A 16440-nucleotide genomic window follows, 5' to 3' on the forward strand; every position below is an offset into this window, starting at 1 on the left:
ATAGGCCCAATGACCCCCACATTGCCCTGTGAACTGTGTAATGTAGAACTTGAATCTGGAGGGCTGGCCATAAAAAATATTGTCACCAGGAGCTGGGAGAACTCCTCGTAGCCAGGCACACTTCATTTACACAATTTACAAAGCCCCAGTGAAAGACATGGACGTTTGCCTCTGAGCCAAATCACATCAATTCCAGCCCCATTAAACAAGAAGAGACTAAAAAGTGAGCTGTCAGTTCCCTCCACAACTTTCTAACTTTAGTTTTTAATTTTTGTTCTTGATGGGTGCCAGCCAGGGAGTGCCTATAAACCCAGATTGTTTATACTGTGGGACAGCCTTGATGTTGCCGCCTCAGGCAAGCTGTCAATGGTTTGGGATGTGTAAAGTTTCTGAGTTCTCAGGGGAATTTGTTGCCTGTTTATTTGGACTGGTTCAAGTTCCCTGAAAGAAAGATGGTACATGTAAGGAATCAGCCACAAGTCCTTTGGCTGTCAGTATGTCTATCATAAGTGGAACCCTTAGACCACTACCACAACTGGGACCTGGGTTTTCCAGGAGTCAGAACGACTCTGGAACGATGGCTGGCAGGACCCGATTCTGGGATTCTCACCCGAATTCCCGTCGCCCACACAATTTTTGCTGGGATAAGGGTGCAGGTAGCGAGCCCACAACCTGCGCTCCTGATCATTGCCAGCGCTTTGTGGGGTGGTAGGCATTTCCTAGCCCCCTGCAACTTTTGTGGAGTTGAACCAGTTCCTTGCTGATCTGACTCCTCAGAGGAGTCATGAACCAGAGTCTGGATTTAGGAACTTTTTGGAAGGCCAGTTCAAAAGGCCTTACTGATGCCCCAGCCATGCCACCCATGGCCACCATTCCAACTCAGTGCCAACTCATGATGCCCCAACACTCATGGCTCCTTATAGCCCTCATGCCAACTTATGTCCCCCACCCATCCCAAGGCCCCTCATACACTTCATGCCAACACATGGTCCTTCCATGCCCCTTCATCCAGTACCCACTATATACAGAATGAATGAGCTCTGTAATAACAATAGCATGTGTGGAATTATGCAGAAAAAAAAATCATAAATCTTTTTTGAAAAATACTACTGCTCTTGCAACCCTATAATAGTGTCAATCAGGCAGATCATTGATAGGGTGGATACGGACAGGATGATTCCTCTTGTGAGCGAGAGTAGAACAATGGGTAAATAATTAAGAATAAGGGGTCTCCCTTCTAAGATGGAGGTGGTGAGAATTTTTTTCTCTCAGAGGATCTTTAGTCCATAGAATTTTCTTCCAAAAATTCTCTTATCCAAGCATACATAATGAGGACAGGTGTACAGGCTCTTTCAGTAGAACTGGATGTCCTCATTATGCATGCTTGTCTGAGAACCCTGATTCATAAAAGGATTACCTTAGCAGGGGTTCTGTTTTGACAACTGGAGAGAAATGTTGACTTTGCTTGATTGACATCTTTAAGTGGTTATGATAAGTTGTTCTTTCTGTGATTTCCTTTGTCAATATCTCAATGTTTATTTGCAGAAGATTGAGATATGAAATGTTTGAATCCCTTTACTGATATTTTAATGGCCTGTCTGATTGATACTTTTATAGGGTTGTAGGAACAGCAATTTTTTTTCAAAAGTAGATTTGTGAATAGGCGTTTTTTTCTGAGCAATTCCATTAATGTTATTGTTACTTCATGGCTCATTGGTTCTGTATATAGTGTATACTGGGTGAATGGATATGGAAGGGCCATGAGTTGGCATGAGTTCACATGGACGGTATGATGGGCCATGGCGTGGGTAGGAGGTATTTTTTAATATATTTCTAGGATGTGAGCACCGCTAACTGGGCCAGCATTTGTTGCTCATTCGTAATTGCTCCTTGAGAAGGTGGTGGTGAGCTGCCTTTTTGAACCGTTGTAGTCCATGTGGTGTAGGTACACCCACAATGCTGTTAGGGAGGCAGTTCCAGGATTTTGACCCAGCAACAGTGAAGGAACAGCGATATAGTTCCTGCTGGTAAGTGACTTGGAGAGGAACTTCTAGATGGTGGTGTTCCCATGTATCTGCTGCCCTTGTCCTTCTACATGGTAGCAATCGTGTGTTTGGAAGGTGCTGTCAAAGGAGCCTTGGTGAGTTCCTGCATGTTGTCATGGGACCTATAAGGGAACATGGGATGGGGGCGCATCATTTGTCATGGAGTTCATGAATGTGGCATGGGGAGAGAGTTCTGGGCAAGGGGGTGTGGGGAGTAAGGGCTAGAGGGCCTAACTGCCTCCCATGCAACCGGGCTGATGTCCCAGAGAAATGAGGCGGGTCTTTTAATCAGCCAGATTCGGCACTCCGCCACCTCTGTGGCCACTTACGCTCTGCTCCTGGGATACGATAGTCTAACTCTGTCTCACACCCACATCCCCCCCACCCCACCCCTCTCCCACTCTGGAATGAAGGTTGTGGCATTCGGGGACCTCTCTACCGAAGCGAGTCTGGAGAGTTGGAGGCTGCCTCCTCAGTGGGAATTGATCCCTGGGTTTTTATAGAGGTGAACTAGAAATCAGGTACGTATTGGATCAAAATTCAAGAGTACAGTTTGGAACTGATGTGAGCTGACTGAGGAGGCCATTCAACCTCTTGAGTTTGTTACACAGGAAGAGGAGGTGGTCATCCAATCTCTCGAGCCTTTCCTGCCATATAGCTGGATCATGGATGACCGGTACCTCTGCTCTGTCTGCCTACCTTGGTCCATATCCTTTGATTCCTTTAGATAATAAAAAAAACAACCTCAGTCTTGGAAGTACCATGCACAGACTTTTGAGAATTCCAGAATTCTGCTACAAAAACAAAATACTGCAAGTGCTGGAAATTTGAAATGAAAACAGAAAATGCTGGAAATACTCTGACAGCATCTGTGGACAGAGAAACAGAGTTAATTTTTCACATTGATGACCTTTCATCTGATGGAAGCCTTGTTCTGCTGAATCTGCACTCCATCCCCTCCAAAGCTAGTGTATCAGTCTGTGCATACAGACACACAGTACTCCACATTGGGTCTCACCAAGGCCCTGTATAACTGAAGCATACATTTTCCCCCTTTGTATTTCAACCCTTTTGAGATAAAGGCTTTGTGGCTCTTTGTCTCTGAGCATTAGCTTTTAGTGAGTTATGCACATGCGACGCTAAATCTCTTTGCTCCTCCACAAGTCCTAGTCTCTCACTTTCCCCTGTCTATCTCCGTAATCTCCTCCATACGCACAACCATCCGAGATATCTAAGATTCTCTAATTCTGGCTTCTTGAAAATCCCTGATTTTAATCATTCCATCACTGGCGGCAATGCCTTCAACTACGTATGCCCTGAGACCTGGAATTCCACCCCTCGACCTCTCCGGCTCTCTGCTTCTCTTTCCTTCTTTAGGATACTCCTTAAAACTTTTGACCAAGCAATTGGTCATTGGCCCTATATCTCCTTAAGTGGCTAGGTATCAAATTGTGTTTGATAACACTCCTGTGAAGCACCTTGGGATATTTCACTACATTAAAGACATGATATAAATGCAAGAAAATATTCCAGTCTGTTTCTCTAAGATCTAAAGTGGATGATCTCACCCTTTTCTACATTGAATTTCATCTGACACAGTTTTGCACACTCACATAATCTGTCACAAGAACATAAGAAGTAGGAGCAGGCGTAGACCATTTGGCCCATCGAGCCTGCTCTGCCATTCAGTATGACCATGGCTGATCTTGGGCTTCAACTTCATTTTTCTCCTCACTTCCCATATCCCTTAATTCCCAAGAGTTTTGGAGAGACCAAAAATCTGTCTATCCCAGCCTTAAATGTATTCAATGATGGAACATCCATAACCCTCTGGGGTAGAGAATTCCAAAGATTCACAGCCCTTTGAGTGAAGAAATTTCTCCTCATCTCAATCCTAAATAATCGCCCCCTTATCCTGAGAGTGTGGGCCATGTTTTAGGCTCCCCAACCGGCAGAAACAATCTCTCAGCATCTATCTTATCAAGCCCCTCAGAATTTTGTAGGTTTCATTGAGATCGCCTCTCATTCTTCCAAACTCCAAAGAATATAAGCCGAATTTACTTAGCATCTCCTCACAGGACAAGCCCCTCATTCCAGTTTTGTTCATTCACTATTTCTCTTTGTAATTTTGTGCTTTCATCTACACTACTCACTGTCTCACCTACCTTTGTGGCAATGACATATTTGGGAATGTAGCTTTGTATTTCACCATCTATTCTTATTATTGGCTATCCCTCGCTAGTGAGGATGATTGACTTCCATGAGACTGAAGGTAGTTGATGAGGCTGATTCAGGATGTGCAGACTTTACGGTACATGGGGCATTTGTTGTCATGCGAGATGCCTGGTTGTGTGTTATCATTTCGGGTCACAGCGTGTTCTTTTCGCTGCTTTCATTTTCCTCTTCCTTTTGTTGTTGGGTCTCATAGACTCTGCTACCATCTGGTCCGGTCCAGGGCAATGGTCTCCCAGGAGCTAATGTCAATGTTGAGTTTCTTCGTGTTGGCTTTCAACACATCCTTGAAGCTCTTCCTCTGTCCTCCTCTGGTGTATCTGACCTGACTGAGCTGGGAGAAGAAGACCTGCTTTGGGAGCCTAGTATTTGACATCCAAATTATATGACCAACCCAACCGAAGCTGATGGTGGAAGATTATAGCCTCAATGCCTGTGGTGCCTGCTTGTGAAAGGACACTGGTGTTGGTGTGTCCATCCTCCCACTTAATGGGTGGAATTTTTCGTGCCCTTTGGAGTCGGGTGTCATGGCCCTGACCGGACAATATGACAGGAAGCCCAAAAATTGGTTTCACGATGCCATGAAACCAGTTTTCAATCATTCACTCTACCCATCAATAGTGGGCTGCGTTTTCTACTGCCACATGTCGGGAATCCCATTCTGATACATCTACGTATCATTAGATGCCCAGCTCATTGGAATCACCTTCCCACATTGGACCATCCGAGATGCCAACGTGTTGCACAGTGGCATTTATAAGGCATGCATCTGGTGGGCTCCACTTTGAGGTGAACTCAGAGGCAAGCACATAGTAATGTTGCGCAGTGCTCGTGAGGGCCAAGTGTTAAACATCAAGGTTGAGGTGCTGCACATTCAGGTGAGGTCACAGGCAAGTCGTATTTTCCAGACTGGCTGACAGTGGGGTGCGGGGGCACTGCAGTTGAGGTGAGTTGGGGGGGTACGGGGGGCACAGCAGTTGAGGGCAGTGCACAAGCACGTGTGGGAGGCGTGTGGGAGGGAAACAGCCAGGCATTAGGGAAACCATTCCTTCACAGCTGAGACAGTTCAGACGCAGCCACATTGATATGATTGGAGTCGGGCCACTAGCTTATCTGCCCATTCAAGCAACACAGAGGCATGAAAGTGGCACCAAGTGTTCCAGAGCTTTTCACCCCTTGGGCACAGACTGCAAACTAATGAGCATTTTAGTGGACTGCAGGACAATCGGATGACTGGACAAGTTGTATAATCTCCTTGCTAAAACTGGCCATGGAGCAATCACTGCTGGGGGTGCTCACAGACTGTTACAGTGTCATCATCCCGCTTTGGACCAGTCTCCCTGTTGGTTCAAGCTAACAGTGCAGCCTTGCAGTGTGGGTCAGGAGCTGAGAACACAGCATGCAGTCCAATGGGAAAAGCTGCTACCAATCTGGAGGTGACTGGAGGTGGCGAGGGGGATGGGGGTGGTTTCAGGCAGCCATGCAACTCACTAAACTCTGGCCATCCAAGTGGTGGCCAGCACTTGCTGGGATGAGTTAAGGGGATTTCAGACTTAACCAAGAGAGGTTCTTAGTACACCCAAGCTAACCCATGCATCTCTCTCTTTCATCCTGCAGGAGGATTACATCAGGAACATGGAGCCTGGTGACCTAGCTGTATGCCTCGTGGCTTACAAGGAGTGGGGAGGAAGGGGAAGAGAACAACGGGGGCGTCTGGCTGGGCAGAGGGAGGAGCAGCACCCTCAAGAAGAAGGGGTGGCTGGGTGGTACATGCCACTGAACAGCCACAGTGAATTGTCGCGGGTGAGCACCCAGCTAGACCCAGGGTCTATAGATGGTGTTTGTCAATCCTGCAGATGATTGAGAGCCAGTTACTGAAGGCTCTGCATGTCCAGGGAACTGGTTGGTCACATCTGCCAGCTGCTGCAGGATTTGCCGTCACGGGGACATGTAGGGCATCCACTGCCAGTGGCCATGAATGTGACCACGACGCTCAATTTTTATGGCAGTGGCTCCTTTCAGGGCTCCACAGGTGATCTCCGTGGGATCTCACAAGCCTCCACCCACATATACATCCATGAGGTCCTGTACGCCATCTTCCCGAAGGCACAGAACTTTGTGCATTTTGCCCAGGATCAGGAAAGCCAGGATGCAAGAGCGCTGGGATTTGCCTAGATCTCAGGTTTCCCACAGGTGCAGGGTGCCATCAACTGCACTCACATGGCGTTCAGATCTCCGTGGCAACAAGCGGTCAACTACATCAACCGCAAGGGCTTCTACTTGCTGAATGTTCAGCAGGTGTGCGACCACCAGAAACACATCCTGCAGGTCTGCTAAGGGTTCCCAGGAACTGTCCATGACTACTACATTCTCAGCAGGTCTCAGATCCCTGATATCTCCCAGGATCCACAGAAGCTGCAGGGATGGCTTCTCGGGGACAAGGGCTACCCACAAAGGACGTGGCTGATGACACCCATGCAGCTGCCATCAGGATGCTGAAAATGAAGTTCTGGTGCCTGGACCGGTCTGGTGGAGCCGTGAACTACAGTCCACAGATGGTGTCATGCATCGGTGTTGCCTGCTGCACCTTTTACAACCTGGTGCTGCACCGGGGAGAGGGGCTGACTGAGGATGAGCTGGAAGAGCTGCACATCTTCTCCAATGAGGAGGATATCGATGGGGTTGAGATGAGGAGGTTCTTGAAAGAGGGCGATGGTGTTGAGGCCATCACACTGACCGGATGAGCCAGGCGTGCTTGGGAGGCCCTTATAGCTGCTAGACTTGTGGAGGATGACAGTGGCATGCAGTGTGGAGGCATCATAGATCCTCACATTGCATCTGTGAATGTTTGACTCCTGCCTGGCTAATGGCAGTGCACATACCCTCTGTGATAAGGCTCCTGCCATGGAGGCACAGCGGATGCCCATAGTCCCTCCATTCCAGGAGGATGATGACGATGTGCAGTGGAGACACTCCATAGACCCTCACACAGGTTATGTGAATGTCTGACTCCTGTCTGGCTGATGGCAGATCGCTTGCGCTCTGTGAATGGGGTGATATCATGGAGATGCAGCGGAGAAACTTTAACTTCTCTTGATCCTATGGCTTCCTTTGTGAGCTGAACCCTTCAGGACCACAGTCACCAGACACAGATGCTGCCCTTTCCTTGATAGGGTCATTCCCGTCCATGGGCCCCAGCGGAGTTGGTCCTTGAGCACTTGAGCCATAAATGGTCTTTGTTTCCAATCACCTAAGTTGTTAATAAATATGGTGATTAGTTGAGGCCCCAACACAAATCCTGGCGGGACATCACTAGTCACATGCAGCCAAGTAGAGTACCTGCCCATTACTCCTACCCACTATCTCCTGCCACTCAGCCAATTTCTTAATCACATTAATAAAATGCCTTCAATACCATGAACTTCAACATTAGCAAGCTGTCCCTTATGAGAGACTTTATCAAGTGCCTTCCGTATGCCTTTCCTCATCCATCCAACAGCAGGACACTGACCGTGTCCAACAGCGTGACACTGACTGTATCCAACAGCGGGACTCTGACTGTATCCAACAGCGGGACACTGACCGTGCCCAACAGCGGGACACTGAAGGTGTCCAACAGCGGGACACTGACCGTGCCCAACAGCGGGACACTGACCATATCCAACAGTGGGACACTGACCGTATCCAATAGCGGGACACTGACCGTATCCAATAGCGGGACACTGACCATATCCAACAGCGGGACACTGACTGTATCCAACAGCGGGACATTGACCGTATCCAACAGTGGGACACTGACTGTATCCAACAGCGGGATGCTGACTGTGCCCAACAGCGGGACGCTGACTGTGCCCAACAGCGGGACACTGACCGTGCTCAACAGCGGGACACTAACTGTGCCCAACAGCAGGGTGCTGACCTTGCCCAACAGCGGGACACTGGCTGTGCCCAACAGTGGGACACTGACCCTGTGCAATAGCGGGTCACCGACTGTATAGAAGTGGGACAGTAAAAGCATTGAGATAGTCATGATTGAATGCAACAAATGAATGGATGAGCAGGTCAGCAGCAGATGGCTGTGGTAATGTTGGAGTTGGGAGATATTACAGAAGTGGATCCAGGTGGCCTTGGTACTGGAGAGAACATGGGGTGAGAAACTCAGCTCAGAACCAATAAGACACCACATTTGTGAATAGTCTGGTTCAGCCTCAAACTGTGGGAAAGGAGAGAGATGAGAATGGATTTTGAGGTGGGATAGAGATGAGGTGGGAGAGAGATGAGAATGGATTTTGAGGTGGGATAGAGATGAGGTGGGATAGAGATGAGAATGGATTTTGAGGTGGGATAGAGATGAGGTGGGAGAGAGATGAGGTGGGAGAGAGATGAGAATGGATTTTGAGGTGGGAGAGAGATGAGGTGGGATAGAGATGAGAATGGATTTTGAGGTGGGATAGAGATGAGGTGGGATAGAGATAAGGTGGGAGAGAGATGAGAATGGATTTTGAGGTGGGAGAGAGATGAGGTGGGAGAGAGATGAGGTGGGAGAGAGATGAGGTGGGATAGAGATGAGAATGGATTTTGAGGTGGGAGAGAGATGAGGTGGGATAGAGATGAGAATGGATTTTGAGGTGGGATAGAGATGAGGTGGGAGAGAGATGAGGTGGTAGAGAGATGAGGTGGGAGAGAGATGAGAATGGATTTTGAGGTGGGAGAGAGATGAGGTGGGAGAGAGATGAGGTGGGAGAGAGGTGAGAATGGATTTTGAGGTGGGAGCTGAAATTATTGGCATTGATTTTCCCAAAGCACAATTGCACAAAATTATGTTTAATTGGAAACTGGATGTCAGGCAAACAGTTTGACAATATTGGGATGGTAAAGGGGCTGAACACAACATAATGAACATCTGAGAAAGGTTGCAATAGTTGGATTTAGAGATAAGAGGAGATGATCGGGACAATGTCACAGTTCACTGTCCAAGCACAGCATTCTGGAACTTATTCAAAGGTTCCAATGCTATCATATCTAGCACAAAGGAAGATGGTTGTGGTTGTTGGGGGTCAGTCATCTCAGTTCCAGGACATCACTGCAGGAGTTCCTCAGGGTAGTGTCCTGGGCCCAACCATCTTCAGCTGCTTCATCAATGACCTTTCTTCATTCATAATGTCAGAAATGGGGATGTTCACTGATGATTACACAATGTTCAGCACCATTCACGACTCCTCAGATACTGAAGCAGTCCATGTCCAAATGCAGCAAGACCTGGACAATATCCAGGCTTGGGCTGACAAGTGGAAAGTAACATTCACACCACACAAGTGCCAGGTAATGACCATCTCCAACAAGAGAGAATCTAACCATCTCCTTTGACATTCAATGACATTACCATCGCTGAAACCCCACTATCAACATTCTGGGGGTTACCATTGGCCAGAAACTGAATGGGACTAGCCATATAAATACTGTGGCTATAACAGCAGATCAGAGACTGGGAATCCTGCGGTGAGTAACTCACCTCCTGACTCCCCAAAGGCTATCCACCATATCCAAGGCACAAGTCAGGAATGTGATGGAATACTCTCCACTTATCTGAAGGAGTGTGGCTCCAACAATACTCAAGAAGCACAACACTATCCAGGACAAAGCAGATCGCTTCATTGGCACCACATCCACCACCTTAAACATTCATTCCCACCACTGGTGCACAGTAGCAGCAGCATGTACCATCTACAAGATGCTCAGCAGCAACTCACCAAGGCTCCATCGATAGCACCTTTCAAACCTGTGCCTTCTACCATCTAGAAGGACAAGGGCAGCAGATACATGGGAACACCACCACTTGGAGATTCTCCTCACTGTCCTGACTTGGAAATATATCACCATTCCTTCACTGTTGCTGAGTCAAAACCCTGGAATTCCCTCCCAGCAGCACTATAGGTGTATCCACACCACATGGACTGCAGTGGTTCAAGAAGGCAGCTCACCACCACCTTCTCAAGGGCAATTAGCGATGGGCAATAAATGCTGGTCTAGCCAATGATGCTCACATCCCATGAAAGAATAAACATACTCAGGTTGCCTTGCTATTGGTGTTGCCCAGAATTGCTGCTGAAATGCAAGGTGCTCCATTGCACTAGCACCCCTTGGATGCTCAAAAAACTCAAAAAACCTTGTAGCAGCTAAATGGTGTATATCTTATTGCGATGGTGTAAAATGGGTGACAATAAGTCAGCAGGCCATTTTACACCTCTACTGAGTTTAATCTCTATTTAAGTGGAAATAAGGGGATGTAAAACCAGCTATTACCTCATTGTCAATTTACACTAGCTCATTCATTCAAAATCGCAGAATTACTTTAGTGCAGAAGGAGGCCATTCAGCCCATTGTGTCTGCACCAGCTCTCTGAAGGAGCATGTCACCTAGTGCCATTCTCCTGCCTTCTTCATATCACCCTGCACATTGCTCCTTTTCAATCAATCATCTAACCCCCTCTTGAGTGTCTCAGTTGAACCTAAAAATGATCCCTGATTGCTTTGAAAGAAAGACAGATACTTTTGTGGATCATTCGGACCTTAGAGAATCCTGATTTACAATGGAGAGGTTCACTTCCACAAAAAGTGCGAATTAACAGTTAAAAGTTTAAATAGCAATAAAGAGGCTTGATTTAGAGAAACCCCTGCTCTCTCTTTACCCTTTGATTTAAGCCCTCGAGTCTGTGAATTCTCTGTGTGGCTCAGGGACCTGAAGAACACTGAGCAGCCAGGCTCAAAGATACAAACGATGTCCTGATTTCCAGAGCCAGAGCTGCAGAATAAACAATGTGTATCAGCCCCAATCAGCCCTTTTCCAAATAAACTTTGTGGCAGTGAAACTCCCTCCGATTTTTCTCACGGACTATACTTAGGAGGCCCCATGACAGATAACCAGCAGCAGGGCCTCAGCCAGTCCAGCATGGGTAACATGCCATTTTTCTGTAATGTACACCCATTCAATCAGGTGATCTGTGGATGAGTACATACAAAAGCCAATGTGCTTCTGCAGTGGGAGTCAATCCCCACATAACACCAGCAGAATGAGGCACTCACTCTGAAAGTATCTTTAAGAGGTCTGCTATATGAATTCTGGACTTTATACACTCCCAGGGCAGGTTAAATCTCACAGAGTAAATGTCCCTCCACACTGTCCCCATCAAGCAGTCACAAGACAGGTACAGCATGGGGTTAGGTACAGAGTAAAGCTCCCTCTACACTGTCCCCATCAAACACTCCCAGGACAGGTGCAGCACGGGGATAGATACAGAGTAAAGTTCCCTCTACACTCTCCCCATCAAACACTCCCAGGACAGGTACAGCATGGGGTTAGATACAGAGTAAAGCTCCCTCTACACTGTCCCCATCAAGCACTCCCAGGGCAGGTAGAGCATGGGGTTAGATACAGAGTAAAGCTCCCTCTACACTGTCCCCATCAAACACTCCCAGGACATGTACAACACAGGGTTAGATACAGAGTGAATCTCTGTCTACACTGTCCCCATCAAACACTCCCAGGGCAGGTACAGCAGGGGTTTAGATACAGAATAAAGCTCCTACACTGTCTCCATCAAACACTCCCAGGGCAGGTATATCACCAATGCTCAGTTTGGGTTCCACCAAGGTCATTCAGCTTCATTATAGCCTAGGGTCAAACATGGTCAAAAGTGCTGAACTCCAGAGGTGAGGTGAGGTGAGAGTGTCTGCCCTTGACATCAAGGCAGCATTTGACTGAGTCTGGCATCAAGGAGCCCTAGCAAAATTGGAGTCAATGGGAATCGGGGGAAAACTCTCCACTGGTTGGAGTGATACCTAGCACAAAGGCAGATGGCTGTGGTTATTGGAGGCCAGTCATCTCAGCTCCAGGAGTTCAATTCGAAGCCAAAGTTCCTCCAAAGACACTGACTGCAGATATGTTGTGGATCACACCAGGTACATATGCTACAGCTGCAACACATCACCTGGCCTGCCACCTTTATTATATTTTTTGTGACTAATTAGGGTTTCAAATTTAGAAATACCTCTCAGCGATAATTTTTAATTATATTAATTAGTTTTCCTGTAGTAGTACTTTGTTTTATCACTGTTTTATGCTTCAGGTAAATATTCATATCTATGGTGTTTTTCTAGTCCACACACTTTGCGGTCAGGCATTCTAACATCAATCTATAATCCGGAAAATTCCAAAATTCAGAAGTGATTTGGTCTGAAACATTCTGGACTGGAGAGTTGACAGTGTAATTGGGATGTAAGATTAAAGTGTGGTGGAAAATGTCTAAAGTTTACAGCGGGTGTGATTCTCAGGCAAGGTTTTTAATACATTCTATAGATTTAGAAACCAATCAGGTACAAGTGTGACACTTTGCGTGGGTGACAATTTCATTTGTAATCATTTCACAAAATACCAAAGCTGAGAGTTGCAAGATTTTTATGTGTAGATAATGCACACCCATTGCTGACAGCAGACTGAAGGTCAATTCTGCATTACTGATTATACCCAGGGAAACTGGACGATAGAAACCTAGTCGGAGCCCTGTAGGAACTAAAAAAAACTCACATTCGTATAAAACCTTTCATCTATGTAGGACATCCCAAATTGCTAAATAGCCAATAAATCACCATGTTTTGTACCCAATTGCAGCAGCCAAGTTGCACACAAGGTCCCTCACAAAGAAGCAAGATGAGTAATGAGGTAATACCTTTTAATGGTGTTGGAACAAGTTGCTGGCTTGTGTAATAAATGCTGATTCACCTAGTGAAGCAAGAGAGATCTGAATCAGTCCCTGGCTGGGACAGAGATCACATTACACAAAAGGTACCAATTGATGAGTCATCACAATTTTGGCATCCCATTTGACCCTGAGCTAAGCTTCTGACCCCTTGTTCACTCATCACCAGGACCACCTATTTCCACCTCCATAACATCGCCTGTCCCCAACCCTGCCTCACCTCATCGGCTGCTGAAACCCTCATTCATGCCTTTGTTACCCTTAAACTTGACAGTTTCAATTCTTCCCTGTATAGCCTTCCATCTTGCAGCTTCCATAAACTACAACTCATTCAAAACTCTGCTGCCCGAAACCTGGCTGCACCGTCTCATTCACCAAGCACTCCTGTGATTTTAATGGGGACTTTAACTTTCATATAGATTGGGATGAGAGGACCAACTCATATCAGAAAGGTAGCAAATGTCTCAAGCGCGTTCACAGAATCACAGAATCACAGAATCACAGTGCAGAAGAGGCCCTTCGGCCCATCGAGTCTGCACCGACACGTGAGAAACACCTGACCTACCTACCTAATCCCATTTTCCAGCACTTGGCCCATAGCCTTGAATGTTATGATGTGCCAAGTGCTCATCCAGGTACTTTTTAAAGGATGTGAGGCAACCTGCCTCCACCACCCTCCCAGGCAGCGCATTCCAGACCGTCACCACCCTCTGGGTAAAAATGTTTTTCCTCACATCCCCCTAAACCTCCTGCCCCTGACCTTGAACTTATGTCCCCTCGTGACTGACCCTTCAACTAAGGGGAACAGCTGCTCCCTATTCACCCAGGCCATGCCCCTCATAATCTTGTACACCTCGATCAGGTCGCCCCTCAGTCTTCTCTGCTCCAACGAAAACAACCCAAGTCTATCCAACCTCTCTTCATAACTTAAATGTTTCATCCCAGGCAACATCCTGGTGAATCTCCTCTGCACCCCCTCCAGTGCAATCACATCCTTCCTATAATGTGGTGACCAGAACTGCACACAGTACTCCAGCTGTGGCCTCACCAACGTTCTATACAACTCCAACATGATCTCCCTACTTTTATAATCTATGCCTCAATTGATAAAGGCAAGTGTCCCATATGCCTTTTTCACCACCCCACTAACATGCCCCTCCGCCTTCAGAGATCTATGGACACACACACCAAGGTACATTTGTTCCTCAGAACTTCCTATGCCATGCCGTTCATTGAATACTTCCTTGTCAAATTAACCCTTCCAAAGTGCATCACCTCACACTTTTCAGGGTTAAATTCCATCTGTCACTTATCTGCCCATTTGACCATCCCGTCTATATCTTCCTGTAGCCCAAGACACTCAACCTCATTATTAACCACCCGGCCAATCTTTGTGTCATCTGCAAACTTACTAATCCTGGACAACTTTCTGCAACAATATATCCAAGAACCAACAAGGTGATGTGGCATATTAGATTTCAGAGTGAGCATGGTGTCATGACTCACTGAGCATAGTGCGCTGTAATATCAAGCCCCACTGCTCCCCAAGTCACCACAAATGTGAAAAGTTTGATCAAACCACCTAGTTATTTAACTTAGGTTAATAGAATATGAACACCAGGTTTGTAAACTTAATAAGTAAATAACTTTATTGAACAAATTGTCTTTAACCAGTGGCAAAATAAAGAAACATGAACTGCTAATTTCTAACTCTATAACCTAAACTCTACCCCTTCTTAAATTCCTATACACACACATACAAGACACAAAGGACACACAAAAACATGGGTTTTAAGGGTGGAATAAAACAGTTCAATAGCACCAATTCCAGAGACAGGATTTGATGGGCTGATTTTGATCGATGTCTTCCAAATTGTTCTTCATTTTTTGTCGATGAGACAAGGTGGTCTTCCCAGCACTTTCAGTCTTTAGTTCACTGCTTGAGCACTTGCTTTTCAATGTCCCACTTGGTGATTTTCCCCTTTTCCTCTTGATAGGGGTTTTACAGAGAGAGAGCAGGTTACAGAGAGATGAAATGTAAAACAGTTAGCTATTATTGTAGAATTACTGGAATCTCATACACATAGGAGAAAGAGGTTTTCGGACTTTTCTCTTTTCAGGCCAAGAACTTTTTTCTGCAATCCTTTCACACAAACCCTGGTCACCTGGTCAGGGGCCAATAACAAATGTTGCCAGGCAGTTCCCTGTTAGACCAGACTCCTCCTCGGCACCATCCTGTCTTTCATAGCACACTCTGTTCCAGGACAGCAACATTGTAAATACACCTCACACTGTTCCAGTAGACATGTCTTTCAAAATGCAGCCATTGTAATTTTAATCCACAGTCCATCCTTTAAGATATTTCTTAAAACCTACCTTTTTCAGCAAGCTTATGGCCACATGACCTAATATCTCCTAATGTATCTTGGTTTCACATTTATTTTCATAAAGCTCCTGTGAAGCACCTTGGGATGTTTTATTCCATTAAAGTTGCTATGTAAATATAAGTAGCTATTTAAGTTTTTGTTATGGAATTAAACAAATGCCCCATCTGCCCTGTCAGGTGGTCATAGATATATATTTTGAAGAAGAGCAAGGGAGCTCTCTCTGGTGAGACAATATTTCTCACTCAGCCAACACGACTAAAGGAAAATGCTGTTAATAGGTGCTTGTTGGGCGCAAATTGTCAATATTACCAGAGTGACTGCTTGAATAAAGTACTTCAGTGTTTGTTAAGCGGTTGAGGTCATAAAAGGTGCTGTTTAAATGCAAGTCTTATTTTGCTAACACTTGGATTGGGCTAATGGGTTTCTTTTGAAAAAGATGCCATTTTCTGGTGAGGACATGGTCTGGAATCATTCTCTAAAACTGTCAAGTTCTCCCATTGCCCCATGATTGGCTCGCCCCACTGACACTTTTAATGAAATTCTTTCACTGTCACATGTGACTAGCATAGTTACCTTGAATCTCCTGATGCTACTAATTTTAGCAACGATCTGATTGTGCTTAGCTTGACTATACAAATCTATCTATCACTCTTTTATAATCTAAATGGCTATTCTGTGAGTTCCAGAAAACTTGTTCCTAGATCTGTGAGCCCAGGCAGACATTAGTCAATGCCTTCTAATTAAAGTAGGCTGTGGAACTGTACAGGGACTGGGGAGCTGGCAACAATTCTGATGCACTGGTCACATTGTCCAGAGCTTTAGTGTGCTTATTTTCAGCTATTTCTGTCGTCATGTTTACAGGGAAAGGGACCAAGGGACTATATTGGGGAATTCTCATCCATTTCTAGACAGGGGAACTGGAGAGGATTTTAGTATTCTGGCACAGGCAGGGCAGATTGGGAGAGCTGGTACTCCAGGGTATATTGGGAAAATTGGAGGAGCTAGTATTCCAGGCTTTTCA

The 16440-nt window shown here is 46.1% G+C and overlaps 1 protein-coding gene across 1 annotated transcript; it reads left to right on the forward strand.

The window, feature by feature from the left end:
- The first annotated feature begins 7693 nt into the window (after positions 1 to 7693).
- LOC121268976 (small proline-rich protein 3-like) lies at positions 7694 to 8275 on the forward strand. The gene has a single exon (XM_041173278.1). The coding sequence runs from the start codon at positions 7694 to 7696 to the stop codon at positions 8273 to 8275; it is 582 nt and encodes a 193-aa protein (XP_041029212.1).
- Positions 8276 to 16440: the final 8165 nt, after the last annotated feature.

The sequence above is a fragment of the Carcharodon carcharias genome, chromosome 23, assembly GCF_017639515.1.
Source record: "Carcharodon carcharias isolate sCarCar2 chromosome 23, sCarCar2.pri, whole genome shotgun sequence".
Lineage (NCBI taxonomy): Eukaryota > Metazoa > Chordata > Chondrichthyes > Lamniformes > Lamnidae > Carcharodon > Carcharodon carcharias.

Excerpts from the sequence above, each read along its gene's own strand:
- LOC121268976 (XM_041173278.1), top strand. The coding sequence starts at position 7,694 with ATGAACTTCAACATTAGCAAGCTGTCCCTTATGAGAGACTTTATCAAG.